Source organism: Pseudorasbora parva, chromosome 15, assembly GCF_024679245.1.
Source record: "Pseudorasbora parva isolate DD20220531a chromosome 15, ASM2467924v1, whole genome shotgun sequence".
In the NCBI taxonomy this organism is placed as follows: Eukaryota; Metazoa; Chordata; class Actinopteri; order Cypriniformes; family Gobionidae; genus Pseudorasbora; species Pseudorasbora parva.
This window is the reverse complement of record NC_090186.1, coordinates 44,714,626-44,731,254: the sequence shown is the minus strand read 5'-3', so window position 1 is coordinate 44,731,254 and position 16,629 is coordinate 44,714,626. Positions and strand designations below refer to the sequence as shown.

General features: G+C 40.0%; 1 protein-coding gene across 3 annotated transcripts in view; it reads right to left on the bottom strand.

The window, feature by feature from the left end:
- Positions 1–16,629, bottom strand: part of prpf39 (PRP39 pre-mRNA processing factor 39 homolog (yeast)) — a 45,141-nt gene that overhangs the window by 6,294 nt on the left and 22,218 nt on the right. For 2 of the 3 annotated variants that reach the window (XM_067418335.1, XM_067418336.1), the window contains exons 8-11: positions 9,159–9,323; positions 8,623–8,749; positions 5,098–5,366; positions 1,111–1,295 (exon numbers count right to left, since the gene is read on the bottom strand). In XM_067418335.1, coding sequence (XP_067274436.1) covers positions 1,111–1,295; positions 5,098–5,366; positions 8,623–8,749; positions 9,159–9,323 — 746 coding nt within the window. Of the gene's footprint in view, positions 1–1,110; positions 1,296–5,064; positions 5,367–8,622; positions 8,750–9,158; positions 9,324–16,629 lie in introns of all 3 variants that reach the window. The other variant, XM_067418334.1, reaches the window with a different exon arrangement.

The window sequence follows — 16,629 nt, the reverse complement described above, 5'->3', positions numbered from 1 at the left end:
CATATCAGACATTGCCACCTTGTGGAATAAAGATGAATTGCGCCCTATTTCGTCATTATAGATTAATTTATCATTGTGCAAAAAAAATATACGTGCAATCATACATACCTCGGGTCGTTAGCGACCCTATACAATTTTGACAAAAAACTAGTGAAAAAAAACAGGCATTCAATAATTTTTTTCTTGTTATATTGTTTAAAATGGATTGATTGAGGAATACTAAGAAGGTTGATGTGTAACTTAAAAAAAATGAATGAGGAGCAGGGTAGTGAATGACAGCGACCCGAGGTATGCATTTAAGGGTTAAAAATCTTCAGTTGTATTCTACAGAAGAAACAAACACACCTACATCTGGGATGCCCTTGGGATAAGCAGATAAATATCACTCATTTTTGGGAGAACTATCCCTTTAAAGCTCATATTCTTCGCGATCCCATTTTTCAAACTTTAGTTAGTGTGTAATGTTGCTGTTAGAGCATAAATAATACTTGTAAAATTATAAAGCTCAAAGTTCAATGCCAAGCCAGATATTTTATTAAACAGAAGTTCCCTTTCAATGCCGACAGTGAGCGGCCGGTTTGGACTACACCGCTGCACTTCCTGCTGTAATGACGTCACTAGAACCGTTTGTTGACTAACCCTGCCCGCAAGAATACGCCAAAAAGGGGGCGTGGTCTCGTTGCTCTCCCACATGGAGAAAAGCGCGCATTGAACGCTTGCATCGCCCCGTTATGGTAAGAGGCGGGACCTTTCCGGGCAATGAGCACTAAGCTACTGTCCAATCACAACACGGGAACCGCTGGCCCATGAACTCGTTACGCATTTCTGAAGGAGGGACTTCATAGAACAAGAAAATCAGGCAGTTTTTAGGACAGAGGAAACAGCGCTGTACAGATAAGTCAATTGTGTGAAAAATACTGTTTTTTTACACGCAAAACATGAACTCATGTTATATTGCACACTATAAACATAATCAAAGCTTCAAAAACACACGAAGAACGGGACTTAAGAGTTTCACCTAAATTGGCAAGTTAGGAGCTACTTTTAGCCTTAAGATGTTTTGTGAATACGGCTCCAGAGCAAGAAAAGAGGGAGAGCTTCTGCACATACACATTAATGTCACTGCCGAAGTCCTCGAGGAACTCCACCTTTCGCTGGGAAAAGGTAAGCCGCGACTCCAGAGGCATTGGGCTGGTCAGCGCACGGTCAAAGCAGGCGATAATCTCGGCCTCGTTCTGCTGGACGTCCCCACTGTACTCCAGCTCCAGCAGATTCAGGTACAGCTTCGGGTTCGTCTGCAAGAGGAAACACACACACGTGTAAAGCTTAGCACGTCTATTTATCGCTATTACTCTAGTCAGGGCTCCAGACTAAATCAGGGATGCAAACACATGTATGGTCAAAAAAGAGAGGTAACACCCGATAGCGAGTACAACATTCGTTCAGACACAGCTATTAACTCAAATCCACAGCCCTTTATTTACAGATCAAGTATTATAATGGCAATATATGCTCTTGGAGAGCTTTACCTGCTGACTGTCGTAACCGAACGCGACGCGCAGTTTAAAAGCTGAACGGAGATGATTGACAGCTGCAGCGGAGGGAAGACGAGTTTCCGTCAACTTTAATTTAACGATGGAAATAATATTAATATAATATCCTTGTCCTGCACATTCAGCTATGGAATGGCTTTAGATGACTTCATACCAGCAAATCATAATATAAGCGTGACTCCTGAAGGATCATGTGATTATATATATTTCTGATTATCACGACAGGCTGAATGTGAGCAGGTGTTTGCCTGTCTGAGTTTTGTCGACAGACGGAGGCGGCCATCTCGTAATTCTCTATGCAGGAAAAACCCTGCATAACATTATAAACCAACAATGCCTAACCTGCAGTGATCTCACCAGAACTTTGCCATTAAGACGGGAAGGCGTAGCGCCGAACTAAAGGTACGTTCACACCGAACGGATAGTGTCTGTAGCGAATGATTTCCATGTTAAGTCAATGGAAAGGCACATTGACATTAATGACACGAATCAGCTCGCATGAATGACACGAATTTTAAGCTAATTGAACGTCTTGCGCGATACGCATGCGTGGTGCTTTTTGTGTATTCACGTGTCTACATCTAAGTTGAAAAATCTGAGCTTTGGCGACAATTCGCATCACGTTTACCAATGAGGAGCCTGCTTGCGGCGGTCACATGGTAAAGTGACGTGATGAGAATCCCTGCATGATTAAAAAAAGTTATTTTGTCACTAAATGTAGTTTAATGCTTTTCAGTTGATAATGTAGTTGTTTAAAGCTAAAATATGTGGTTTAGTTTAATTAATACAGAACCTATTTAAAAAAAAATTATATTTTGTGTTGGAGTTGAAAGACATTTCTCCTGAACGCGCATCCATTTCGCTTCAAATGCTCGATTTCTACGCGCGTCCAATTCGCTGCCGAAATGCGAATGGATTCAAAATGTTCACGTGTCAAACTAGACGTAGTAGACGCGATTTTGACGCTCTATTCAGTTTTGATGTGAACGTAGCATAACGTTTTTCACTAGGAGCGCAGTGGCCCCCAACTGAAAGTTTCAGGGGCACAACCAGAAAATGTAGGGGCGCACACCGTAAATAATCATGCTAATGTCCACTGTATCACTAATAAATACTCAAAGAAAAACAAGATCTTGAGCCAATAGCGTTTTGAGTATGAGATGTGACGGATGTGATTTGTTGATTTCAGTGAACGAATTCACCCTTGAGTCGGAATGAGAGATTAGTTCATGAGCGAATTGAATGAACTGGTGCATGTCGTTCGTGAAGTTATCATGATGAACCAGTTTTTGATAGCAAACAGGTCAAGCTCGGCTCGTGTAGTTTGGCATATTTGCAGCAAAGAAAGAAATGTACATTTTACCATTATAACGAAAACGGTGTAAACACAGGCTGATGGTTAAATGATTACTGTGCAGAGTATAAGCACGGGTTTAGTGTTTGTATTATGTATGTTTGAACAGGTTTCGTCTTTTAAATAAAATGACTTCATTACATTTGAGTCATGTGCTTCTATAAAACTGTAAAACAAATAAATTGTGACATTATTGATTAAATAGATCTCATCACGTCAGCAAATATAGCATTCTAGAGAGCTTTTAATTGGGGTGATCTATGAATTAATACGCCCGAATTTACTGGTCACGTGCAACTGGATGTAAAATTCAGTTCCACACTCAAATTTTGGTAGCAAAATGCAACCATTTGGTGGCAGTCTGAAGCCCTGCTAGTAATAAATATCTAAGTAAATTCAACCGAAATGTTTCCCCACTGCTCTTTTTGCCAAGAGGAGGAAGAATCTTTTACATTTATTCTACTTGTTCTTACTCTAAAAATGTTTGGCTTCAAATTTCAGCTTCCTTAATTCCTGTATTTCACTAGCTGTGTAAACAGTTTTTTTTTTTTTTCACTCTGTGTCAAAGCAAAGAGCTTGATGATGTCTTAAACTTTATTTGTATGATAGGGTAAATATATTCATAAAGCAAGATATCTTAAATTTAAACCTAACTGCAAAGTTTTTGCTTGTGATTTATATTTATCATCACTCAAAATGAAATGTACTCAATTTAAAATGTAAAATATTTATATAATATTTTTGCCTTACAATACTTTAAAATCAAAGCCGTATGTCCAACCAAGTTGTGTTCCAAATTTAAAGTTGATATCACAACAATGGAAGTTCCCATGAGATTTAGTTTTGGCGCTGTACCAAAATCATCAAACTGGTGTCACACCAGTGTGGCTAGGTTTTTTATGGTGTTCTGGGTGGTTGCTAGGGGGTTTCCATGGTGTTCTGGGTGGATGCTAGGGGGTTTCCATGGTGTTCTGGGTGGTTGCTAGGGGGTTTCCATGATGTTCTGGGTGGATGTTAGGGGGTTTCCATGGTGTTCTGGGTGGTTGCTAGGGGGTTTCCATGATGTTCTGGGTGGATGTTAGGGGGTTTCCATGGTGTTCTGGGTGGATGCTAGGGTGTTGAAATTGTGTAATGGATTGGTACCAGTAGGACTGGGCCATAAATCAATATTGATTTTTCTTTTTTTTTTACAGGTTACTTCAGTGATTTAGCATATAATAATAAAATGATAATTACATTTATATAGTGCATTTCAAGGCACACAAAGCGCTTTACATAGAAGGGGGGAATCTCCTCAGCCACCACAAATGTGCAGCACCACCTGATGATGCGACAGCAGCCATAGTGCCAGAACGCTCACCACACACCAGCTGATTGGTGGAGAGGAGACCGAGTGATGAAGCCAATCAGGATATGGGGATTATTAGGAGGCCATGATGGACAGGGGCCAATGGGCAAATTGCGCCAGGATGCCGGGGTTACACTTCTACTCTTTATTGAAGGACATCCTGGGATTTTTAACGACCAGAGTCATGTGGCTTTGTATCAGAAGAAATCCAGTGGTACAGTCGAATGATCGTTTTAATTGTAGTATCTGTTCTCTAACTGAACTCAATGGTTTTATTATGATGTGATCCAGTAACGGTGGCTGTGGGAGTGGCCTCATAGGGCAGAGAAGCAATGCATTCTGGGAGTTGTTGTCTTTCATCCACAAGCAAAAAATACATTTCAATCTTTTCTCAGTCTAGAAGGCACCAAATTCAATTAATTAATGACCCAGTTTATATACATATTCATCTTCTTAGCACTGAAATACCCCGCATACATACATATACGTGTTAGCGGTTTCAGAGTGGAGCACGTCATTTACACGCGTGTTTCAGACACTGAGATGTTTGTTTGTTTATAAGCAGAGGGTCTGTTCTCCTCTGATTTATTTATGCTTTTGTGCCAATAATTCCAGAATGATTATTCGTCGTATCCGCTGAAACTTCCTGTGTTTTCATACTGCGATATTCAAATCGCAGAGAGAAAAATTCGGACAATCCGTTCAAATTGTCCATTTCAATCACTTGTTTCAATCAATTTGTTTAAATTAATAAAAAAATAAACGAATTCTGTATTGTTATAATGGTGCATATAAATGAAAATAATTACATATGTGAGTTCATTCAGCGAAAATAACACGACCTCATCTCTTTCGACGGCCTCCAGCAACACTTTCTTGGCCTTTCCGATGCTCTTCTGCACTTTGACCAGCTGTCGGGCCAGTTTGACGGCGTAGAACGAGGACTCGCTGCTGTTCTTCCCGCTCGTAATGGCGTTGCGCAGCAAGGCCTCCGCTTCGTCCATATTTCCGTGTCGGCGCTCCAGACTCACCCGTCTCAACCTCACCATGGCCAGCCCCGGAACCGCCTCCTCAAACGCCTTCAAGATGCCCCGGGCCTCGTCGATGCAGCCTGGAGGAACATTAGAGCAGATTTACAGTGTTACACACTCACATAAAGACCTGGGGCTAGATGCATAAACTTAGCCACTATGTTAAGACAGAGATAATTCACCGCTTTATCATATTAAACCATGTCATTCCCTTAACTAAGTCGAGTTGACACACCTCTCGTCTCAGTACTCTTAATCTCTCTGACGCACGCTGACGATCTGATAGCATTTAGCTTAGCCCACTAAGCCCAGTTCATTCACTATTGTACCAAACAGAGATCAAGTTAGAAGCGACCAAACTCCTCCACGTTTTCCCTATTTAAATACAGTTACACGAATAGCTGAACGATCAACTATAGTGACAAAATGCAACGGGCCGCTTTTCTAAGAGGATTAAAAAGGAGAACTATAATGTGTGGCGGAATAACACTTCTGGGAGTACTTCGGCTCAGCGCAGTAAAAAGTCTCCCCTCACTCTCTCTTTTCTGTCAATAGGGGGAGATGAGAGGGAGGATTTTTCAGCCGGGACTTTTTTACAGCACCGAGTCGAAGTACTCTCAGAAGTGTTATTCCGCCACACAGTTTTCTGGCCCCACTTTATATAAGGTGGCCTTAAATACTTACATCAAAAAATAAGTACAATGTACTTACTGTGTTCAAATTGTATTGCAAAGCACTTTTGCTGATATTGAGGTGGATACGAGTAGAGTTAGGGACAGGTGTGTGTCAGTTTAAGGGTAGGGTGTAAGGGAAGTGCCAACGGTGTAATTACAAACGTAACTACAGAAATTAATAACAGACGTAATTACATGCAGGTATTTTTAAAAATGTAAGTACAGTGTAAAAACATGCACACAATAAGTGCATTGCATCAAATGATTAATTACAATGTTAGTACATAGTAGTTAAGGCCACCTAATATAAAGTGGGTCCAGTTCTCCTTTTTAATCCGCTTAGAAAAGCGTCCCGTTTTATTTTATGTCATCATACTTGATCGTTCAACTATTCGGGTAACTGTACGAGAGTTAACAGTTTAGTTAACAGTTAAATATGAAAAAGCAGTGAAGTATCCCTTTAAGCACTAATTTGTCCAACAAGCAATTAGTCAAAATTTAATCAGTCTCACTTTTCTAATTGAAATTGAACTGATCTACCATTTTATGTAACTGATTTTAAAAAGTTAGGACCAGTCTTGAAGAAAAAATTAGATGACTTACTTTTAAAACTAGTCTATGCAACCGGGCCCTGTATAGTATACCGCAGATCTTAATTGCTTGCATCACATTGCAAAATATCGTACAGCTAAATATACACCAATCTGGCATAACATGAGTAATATTGAGGTGACCCGTCTCTGATGGACTCCTCTAGACCCCTAAAGGTGTGCTGTGGTATCTGGCACCAAGATGTTTGCAGCAGATCCTTTAAGCTCTGAAAGTTGCGAGGCACAGCCTCCATGGATCGGACTTGTTTGTTCAGCTCATCCCACAGATGCTCGATTGGATTGAGATCTGGGGAATCTGGAGGCCGAGTCGACGCCTCAAACTGGTTGTTGTGCTCCTCAAACCATTCCTGAAGCATTTGTGCTTTGTGTCAGGAGCATTATCCTGCTGGAAGAGCCACAGCCACCAGAATACCGTTTCCATCAAAGGCTGAACATGGTCTCAGCAATGCTTAGGTAGGTGGAGCGTGTCAAAGTAACATCCACATGGATGGAGGACCCAAGGTTTCCCAGCAGAACATTGGCCAAAGCATCACACTGCCTCCGCCGGCTCGCCTTCTTCCCATAGTGCATCCTGGGGCCATGTGTTCCTCAGGTAAACTGAGCTGCTCTGTGTATTCTGACAGCTTTCTACGAGAACCAGCATTAACTTCTGGAGCAGTTTGAGCTCCAGTAGCTCATCTGTTTGATCGGACCCCACGGGCCAGCCTTCGCTCCCCACGGTCATCAATGAGCCTTGGCCGCCCATGACCCTGTGGCCGGTTCTCCACTGGTCCTTCCTTGGAGCACTTTTGATAGATACTGACCACTGCAGACCGGGAACAGCCCACAAGAGCTGCAGTTTTGGAGATGCTCTGACCCAGTCGTCTAGCCGTCACAATCTGGCCAAACTCGCTCAAATCCTTACGCTTGCCCATTTCTCCTGCTTCACACACATCAACTCTGAGGACTAAATGTTCACTTGCTGCCTAATAGATCCCACCCACTAACAGAGATGGTCTTGATGTTATGCCTGATTGGTGTACAGTTTTGTCCATTATATCCAACTTTATGTACGTTACAAACGGTACACAACTGTGTTTATATCGTCGCAAAACTTAACTTAAGGCATGAAAATATATAGATAAGCAGTAACAATTTTCTGTAAAGCTGCTTTGAAACAGTGTGTAAAGTGAAAAGTGGGATACAACAACAAAAACGACGACAATTTACCAGATTTTCTGGAAAATAAGACGCACTGTGTCAAAATTGATTTGTTGAGAGAGAGGGAAAAAAACAGTGCAAGTCAAGATTGTATTACATTCAGAAATAGTGAAATTAATAAGAACAGGAATGAAATTAAACCTGCGCTCACAGCACGCTTAAGATGGCGCTGTGGATGATTTCATACACATGCATTAAAGGTCCCATGGCATGGATGTGTTTATTATTTTATAAAGTTTCCTGAGGTGTATTTATATTGTTAGTATGATTTTTACATCATAAAATGTCATAATTTAGAAATAAAAGGCATTTTTCCCCTCATATTAGTCCTCTGCTTGAAGGGGCGTGTCTGCTGTGAGACTTTCTACTGATACAAAGCCATATGCTAATCGCTGAAGTAACCCTTTAAATATTGTTATGAGATTAGTATTTTTGAATAGACAAATAAATGTTGAAAAGCATGTTTAAAAATAACTAAACCACCAGTAGGTGGCAGTAGGTGAGTCTTAATGAGAGTCATTGAGTCTGTTTACATGAACAGTCAATATTGCATCTCAAATGTAAGTTATTAAATGTTAATTAATTGTTTATGAAACTGTCATATGAAATCAGTGTCATTTTCAGTCGTGACGGTATTCAGGAAAACGCACTCTTGCTCGCTTGATGTTGTTTAACCGTATGATATGATATAAATATAAAAACATTTTGAATGTTTAGCGCAGTTTCTCAGTGTGTCTCTTTGGCACCGGTTAGCAGATACACATTTCCCCCTAAGGCCGTTTTACTGATTGCATTTGGCTTCAGGGCTGATTTTCATGTTTGGGTAAACCATCCCATTATTAACCCTTTACCTTGCTGCTCCTCAAACGCCGCCCAGAGCAGATGAACAGATGGTTTCTTGGGCAGGTGGATGGTGCAGGCCTTCTTAAAGATATGCCGGACGCCTTCGGTGCTGTAACTCTCCAGATATTTGGCATACTTCAGGAAGACAAGCAGGACAGAGGAGAGAGAAAGCGACAGAAAGGAGAAGAGGGAAAAGAACACATAAAACTTGAGCTTTCATTTCACATCCCCGCACTGGCGAATTTCCATTGACAAGATCGTTTTGAGAATTTCTGTTTTAAACCCATCAGCACCTTCATGGAACCAATAAGATAAGATTCTGTAAGGTAGAAGGAGACGGAGAGGTGCAACGTAGTTGGCAAATGCTGCAGTCAAATCTTGTGTGGCAAGCAGGCCATCCCCTAATATAACAGATACAGTCAAATATCAACGTTACACGCAAAGAGTGCAGCAAGTTTTACTGTGGAAGTGATGATATCGTTGATGGGGAAGCAGAGGGGTGGACAGAGGGAATGACGCGGAATCGGGAGCCTTTTTTAGCTACCTTGATCCAGAATTCCTCGTACAGCGCGCAGGCGATCAGGCAGCGTTCGAACAGAACCACAACTCGCTCCGGCGTCCCATTTTCCAGCTCGAAGTCCAGATATTCCCTCCAGTTGTTGAGCTGAGTCTTCTCCAGGGCTTTGACGTGGAAGTACGGACGCTTGATCTGCGGGAAAAAAACAACGCTCGTCAGACCGGCTCGTTCGTTAACGGCATGAGACAGTTACCTACAATCAGTCATTTTTAACCCAAAGGGATCGACATTAAGCGTTTGTCCTTCGGAAAAGTAAATTGGTCACTCACTCGTCCGAGTAAAGAATGCGCCTGTCCGGAAAAAAAGTTATTTAAATTTTTGTGCGTGTTGTAAATATCATTTATTCTGAAGCAGTATTCACACTAATCTTTCTTTCTTTCTTTTATTTATTTATATAGCACATAATACAACAGACGTTGCCCAAGGTGCTTCACAAATAGTAAGATAAAACACTAAATTTAAAAGTTTCATACAAACAATCCCTACAGTATAAAACAAAACACAAATAAATGACGTTACAGCAACACTAGATCACTTCCATACAACAGGCCAAGCCGCACTAGACTGATCCCCAAACTACATCTAAAAAGTAGGTTTTCAACAATGATTTAAACATAACTAAAGACGTTGCTGATCTGACTGAGTTTGACCCATTCGAGAGAACGCTCGATCACCTTTACGTTTATAATTTGTTCTTGAAATCACAAGGAGAGTTCGATTTTCCGATCTTAACCCTCTTGGCGCCACGGTCGAGTTTACTCGACAAGATGCGTCACTGAATAAAACGGCCGATTTTGTCAAATAGGGTGTCAAATTTCATTCAACCTCCCCTCCACTAGATGGTAGACATGTCGTACTTCATCCCTGACTCATACAAACATCATTAATCTATACAAAATATACGAGCAAGAGCGCATTGAATCAGTGTAAACTAAAGCGGAGCTGACGTGCGAGTGAGCTGTTTTATCAGAGCATTGTCAACGTCAGCGAGTATTTGCATTAGATTATAATTACTGTGATTATTTTCTAATGGCATCAATAAAGCTTACCCGCGATGAAGTGCTGGGTCTTCTGTTCGCGGACCCTGATTCTGAAGGGAAATATGAGATGACGGTGATTCTGAAAGTGAAACTAAACCTAAGCACAAACGGTGGATCATTTGCCCAATGTAGATGGCCCTTTGCCCAATGTCAGTGGTGGGAATAATGTTTCCCGGGGTCCCAGTGTTCATCGCGAAGTTAGCAGGTGTGTTAGTTTTGGGAATGAGGCGGCCGCGGGAGATTTTTGCCGCGCTCACCATGAAGCGCGCATCTTCTCATCGCGCAGGTGAGGGACATTTTGGGGGGAAAGAAGTGCTGCATTTTATCATTTAAACATGTGGCTTTTCATGAAAATTGCCCATGTTATGACGTGGAAAGAATCCAAAATAATCAAAGATATTTTGATATTTTTCTTTGAACAAAGACATTTGTTTTACTGTGTTTCACCCCCCTCTCTCTTATCAGTGGGGCTGTTTGGGATTCCTAAAGACAAAGAGACGTTGAGGGCCTGTAGGCCAAATGGTGCCACACCTGCAGTACAGTGGGGGAAGTCTGGTCTGACTGGTCAGTTTGAATGTCTCATGGTGCGTTCACACCGCACGCGAATGACGCGAATAAATCGCGCTATTCGCGCGAAGTTGGACGCGTGAACATTTTGAATCCATTCGCTTCATTCGCGCGTCAAATTCGCTTCATTCGCGTGTGACATTCACTACACAACAGACGCGAATTCGCGTCATGGGAGGGGTTTCTGCTAGTCATTTTGACTGGGTCACTTGACTTCTTTTCTGTAAAAAATACTACTGTTAATGTGTGACAAAACGTAGTTTGAAGACTTTTTCAGGCGATAATATTGTTGTTTAATGCTCAAATCTGTGTTTTTTTTTATACAAAAAGTGCTCATTCGCGCGTGACATTCACTACACAACAGACGCGAATTCGCGTCATGGGAGGGGGTTCTGCCAGGCAGCGGCAGTCGGCAGAAAGACTAGCCGAGTTAAGGCTGCTCTCACCGGGGTTGATGAGCGCTGAGCTCCGGTGATCGCCTGGGTCTCAGACCTCCGAAAACACCAGATCAAATTTTCAAATAGGAGCTCTCTTAGTAAATAAATCACATATTTGAGCTTTAAACAACTACATTCTCGCCTGAAAAACTATTAAAAGTACATTTTGTGACACAATACGCTCAATTCGCGTGATCATTGCCGCTTCATTCGCGCGAATCGCGCCATTCGCGCCGCCTCATTCGCGCGAATCGCGCCGCAGAATGCCTATTCGCGTCTCTGCATTGACTTAACATGTAAATCACTCGCGCGAATCGCGTCATTCGCGTGCGGTGTGAACGCAGCATCAGGGTTTCAGTCACATGGTCAAGGGATGGATAAAAGAAGATTGCAACTGTTGCTCGGGGCTCTTTTTCTCTGGAGGTCTTCTTCCTCTGAAGGTCTCTTTTTCTCTGGGGGTCTCTTTCCTCTGACGCTGTCTTTTTCTCTGGCTGTCTCTTCTAGGGCCTTCTTTGGCTCTTCTCTTTTTCTCTCTCTTTCTATCTCTCCCTATCTCTCCCTATCTCTCCCTATCTCTCCCTATCTCTCCCTATCTCTCAGGTAAAATTCTATACATGCTGGGTACGATTAATGGTATAGTTTTATCATCTCATTCATCTATTTTGTAACTATTTTAAGTGTAACCATAACCGGATTTTGTCATTAAATTCTTTCAATTATAAATGATTTGCTAACTAGTTTTGGTTTGGTATTGACTTTGAAGTGCTCCCTATTGCAATACAATATAGTCACATTAAAGCAACGCTCTCCCACATATTTTGCTATTGTAACTGCGCTTATTTCCGTCGTTGGTATAAGTTGCAGTGGGTGGTTATAGACAAGAAATGTACAGTTTTCTACCATCACGCTGATAACGTTTCTTTAGTCGTTCGGCAACCCTGCAGTCAGAACCACTGTAGGCGATCCACCCTTACAGAGTCATAATATGCAAATTAGATGGGAAAATGTAATCTCTACATAAATTTATGGTCCTCCTTAATATTTCTCTAATTTACAGAAAGTTTCTATCTTACATCACTTTTAAGATATAGCCTTTTGAAATTAAGATGTCAAAATCAAACGTTTTAGGAAAAAACCTCAGGCGCCTAAAGGGTTAATGACCTAGGCGGGATATATAACGACAAAAGCTCAGAAAGGTGTGGTGGGGCCAAATTATGTAGAGCTTTATAAACTAGAACAATAATCTTGTAGTGCACCCTATACTCGACTGGTAGCCAATTTAACGATCTCAATATAGGTGTAATATGATCCATTCTCTTGGCTGACTTTATCAATCCGGCTGCAGCATTTTGTATATTTTGCAAGCGTGCCAGAGCTTTTTTCTCAATCCCAGCATACAGTGAACTACAATAATCCATTCTGGAGAAAACAAACGCAGAAATAGCTCTCTCAAAACCTGTCGGAGATAGAAAAGGCTTGGTCTTTGCTAAGAGCTTTAAATGAAAAAAACTAGATTTAACAACAGAATTTATTTGTTTAGCGCAGAGTCTAAGATAAAGCCACGGCTTTTAACCTTGTCAGAAATGGCAACTGCCAAGGGAGTCCCTTTTAATCCCTCGGAAATTATGTGAGAATTTGGACTGAAAACTATAACTTCGGTTTTCTCCTCGTTTAGTTTTAATAAATTTGCTGCCAACCAGTCTTTCACCTCCTGAAAACAGGTTAATAGGTTACAGAAAGTATTGCAGTTTGACTGTTTAACCGAAAAATAAATCTGAACGTCATCCGTGTAACAATGAAAAGACATGTGTTTCCGAAAGATAAAACCCAGAGGTAGCAAATATAGAGAAAATAAAATGGGAGCTAAAATCGAGCCTTGGGGAACCCCACACAATAACGGAGACCTCCGGGACATGCTGTCATTTACAGACACCGAAACAGATCTATCAGCAAAATATGATGTAAACCATTTTAAAACATTCCCCTTAAAGCCAACCAAAGATTCCAGACGCTGCAGTAAGATATGATCCACCATATCAAACGCAGCACTGAGATCAAGAGTCATCAATACAGAGCTTTCCCCTTTGTCCAAAGTCAAAATTTAACTAGTGTTCAATCAGCTTTGACATATTTTACATCTGCATATTTGTGATATTTTTCAGTTGTTAGAACTGAATGAAGTAGAGACCTATAATTTCCGCGATCACGGAATCGGCATAACGCGGAATCTGCATATAAACGCGGAATCTGGTGTTAACGCAGATTTCCCGAGAATTTTACATATTTGTAATGAAATTCTGTGTCTTGTGGATGGAGAACGTACGTCTAAGGAAAGTGCAGACGGGGGGGAAGCAAATCTCCGCGACACAACCCCTCCCGTCATTTCAGCTCGCCCTTCAAAACAATGAAAGTATGGCGAAGTTGGTCTTCACGGCTCTGCTTTCGGCAGCGAAAAAGTTAAGAAACTCGACGCTAACGGCGGTTTCACACTGCACGCGCAGGCGGCGCAGAAGCTATGCGTATGGAGAGCGGGAGCCGCGCGCTCGTTGCGTTCGGCAGCATTGGTCGCGCGCGCACCTGAACCGCGGCTCGTGTATTGCACAGACAGACAAATATTGTCCATTCTGTCAGATTTTCCGGTGTTCTGCTCGACCCCTGTCATCTCGTGCTTTGATTTATAATGTGCACATTAGGCAGCAATGCATATCTGCTGCAAATGCGACCGTTTTCCCCTCTGTTCCAAACATATGCATTTAACATGCTGTATATGGCTAGTTTACATGATAAGTAACCTTAAAGTTAAAATTAAGCATCTAGTTTTAATCATTTAAAGGGGCCTTTGAAGTTGGGGGAAAAAACTTCAGGCAGTGTTGTGTTTTCGTGTATTTTTATTTTTCACAGCTCTGGAGATCATAATGGTGATTGTTAAACACACAGAACATTTCACTACATGATTTCATGGTGAAATGTGTTATTTTTCTAATGTTAATTTTCAGCTTTAAATGTTTTACTTCATAGTACTGTATGTAAAAGATGATTCTGATAATTTTTTTTTTTTAGTTCTTTATTTTTTTAACTTGAAAGAAAAAGCTAATGGAGCACTTTCATTTTAACTTATTTAAACTACTATAATGTATTTTAACAGAAAGTTTAAAGCTAATAACCATTAATATTTGAAGTACTTGAAGTGCAGTGTTATGTCAAATATCATATTTGTCCTAAAAAGTAAATGTGATGTTTGTTACCTCAAAAATTTAAGGTCATTCCTATTTTTTGTTTTATGTTCCATTATATTAACATTAAAAGCACTTTTTTCACCACAATAACAGTAAAGGGTAAAACAAACTGAATTGCCAAATATTTTAACAGAAAAAAAGGAATCTGCAAAAAATTAAAACGGAAAAAACGGAATTTGGGAAAAATTACAACAGATTTTATAGGGCCCTAATCAAGGGTCCTCAATTTGGCCCTTACAAGACATAATATCCTAAAATATTATATTTTCCCCTATCGAATTAAGGTCTACTGTACAGTAGAGATCTCAGTTGAAGGGTTATGTTTTAGGTGGGATATACTAAAAAAAAATTGTCTTGTTTCTAGTCCAAACATCTAAATCCCCTCACTGTCTGTTTCAAGATCAGCTCACAAAACGTGTCCGACAGGTAAGATACTACACTCCTAATATATGTTTGTTTCCTCTTTTCATGATCGCTATAACTCTAATCTGGTCATAATTGTAATATGTTGTTATTTGGACTTGTGCTTGTGTACTATAGAGATGTTCATGAGAACGATTTGTGTTTTTGTGATAGAAAAGGTGACTTTAATTGAATATTCGACCTGGATTAGTAACCGTAGTCGTTGCCTGGGTTATGTATGTGTGGGGCGGAGCTATAAAAATAGGGGCGTGACCCTTTTGGAGGTGGGAGGGTGTTTTTTGAAGGGATTTGAAATAACAATGGTTACCAGAAAGCACTTACCCCACCTTTAAATATGAAACCTGAAGCATAGCTTATATTATATTCTTAAATTTGATCTATACATTCAATTAAAATAAGATACGATAGGGCTGTTACCAATCAAACATTTTGGTCATTCATTAGTTATTTATTTGTTATTGCCGTTTTAATCCTCTTTTCCATCGGGCAAGTAAAATTCTCTTTCACTCGCCCCGGACAAGCGTTAATGTCGAGCCCTGACCCATTTGTGCCCAAAATCGTCTGAATGGTTTCATGCATTTAGTCATGTTAATAGTGTCCTATGTGAACATTTTCTGCATTCGTTTTTTTTTTTTTTTATATTACTTGAAAATCACATTTGAATGTAAGGCAGTTATAGTTGTATGCACCCCTTCAATGTAATTCGAAATAGGAGAACATTTGGCATTCAAGTCAAAATAACTGCTTTCAACAAATAAATCTTTATTCATAAACCAATGTATTTTGTATAAAAGATTCAACATTAGATGTAAACTGAAAAAAGCTGAATCTATCTTATCTTTTGAAAATGAAAACAACAAATAATCTTTAAGTGGTGGAACAGTGCAGAACAAAGTGCAGCCATTAAGTCGCCCCAACGGGGCATTGTGTATCAAAGTTAAAATAAAATAAATAAATAGAATAACAATAAAATTACATCTATATAACAAAAAAATTATAATAGTCCTATAGTGTGCAATGGCTGACTTTAGAAGGTGATTTCATATAAATGTAAAGCCATTACTTGTCTGAATTTCCACATTATAATGGAATCGTAAGCTACTAGATTTAGGGTCCTTGACCAATTAGAACTGGATGAAGGGTCCTCAATTTGGCCCTTACAAGACATAATATCCCAAAATATTCTAGTTTCCCCTATCGAATTAAGGTCTACTGTACAGTAGAGATCTCAGTTGAAGGGTTATGTTTTAGGTGGGATACACTGCACAAAAAGCTTCTCGTATTTTTGTCTTGTTTTTAGTCCAAACATCTTAAAACAAGAAGTATTTACTAGACAAGCAAAAGTAATTATCTTGTTTTGGGAAGAAATAACTCAAAATTAAGAGTTTTTGCTTGAAATAAACTAAATAGTCTGCCAAAAGGGTAAGCAAAATCTTAAAACAACATTATTTTTCTCACCCCATTGACAGATTATTTTGCTTATAATTATTTATATATTTATATCATAAATTTGTTATTTTTTCCCAAAACAAGACACTTTTTACTGTTCTAGCAAATGTTTCTTAATGTAAGAGTTAAGATATTTTGACTAGAAACAAGACAAAAATACTAAGTAAGAAAAGCATTTTTTTTTGCAGTGTATTATGAAAGCAAAAAGCACTAAACAGACCAAAAACCTTGATTTATTAACCTGTTAACACAGTAAAGCTCATTTCCCTATTATATGTGCTTACAA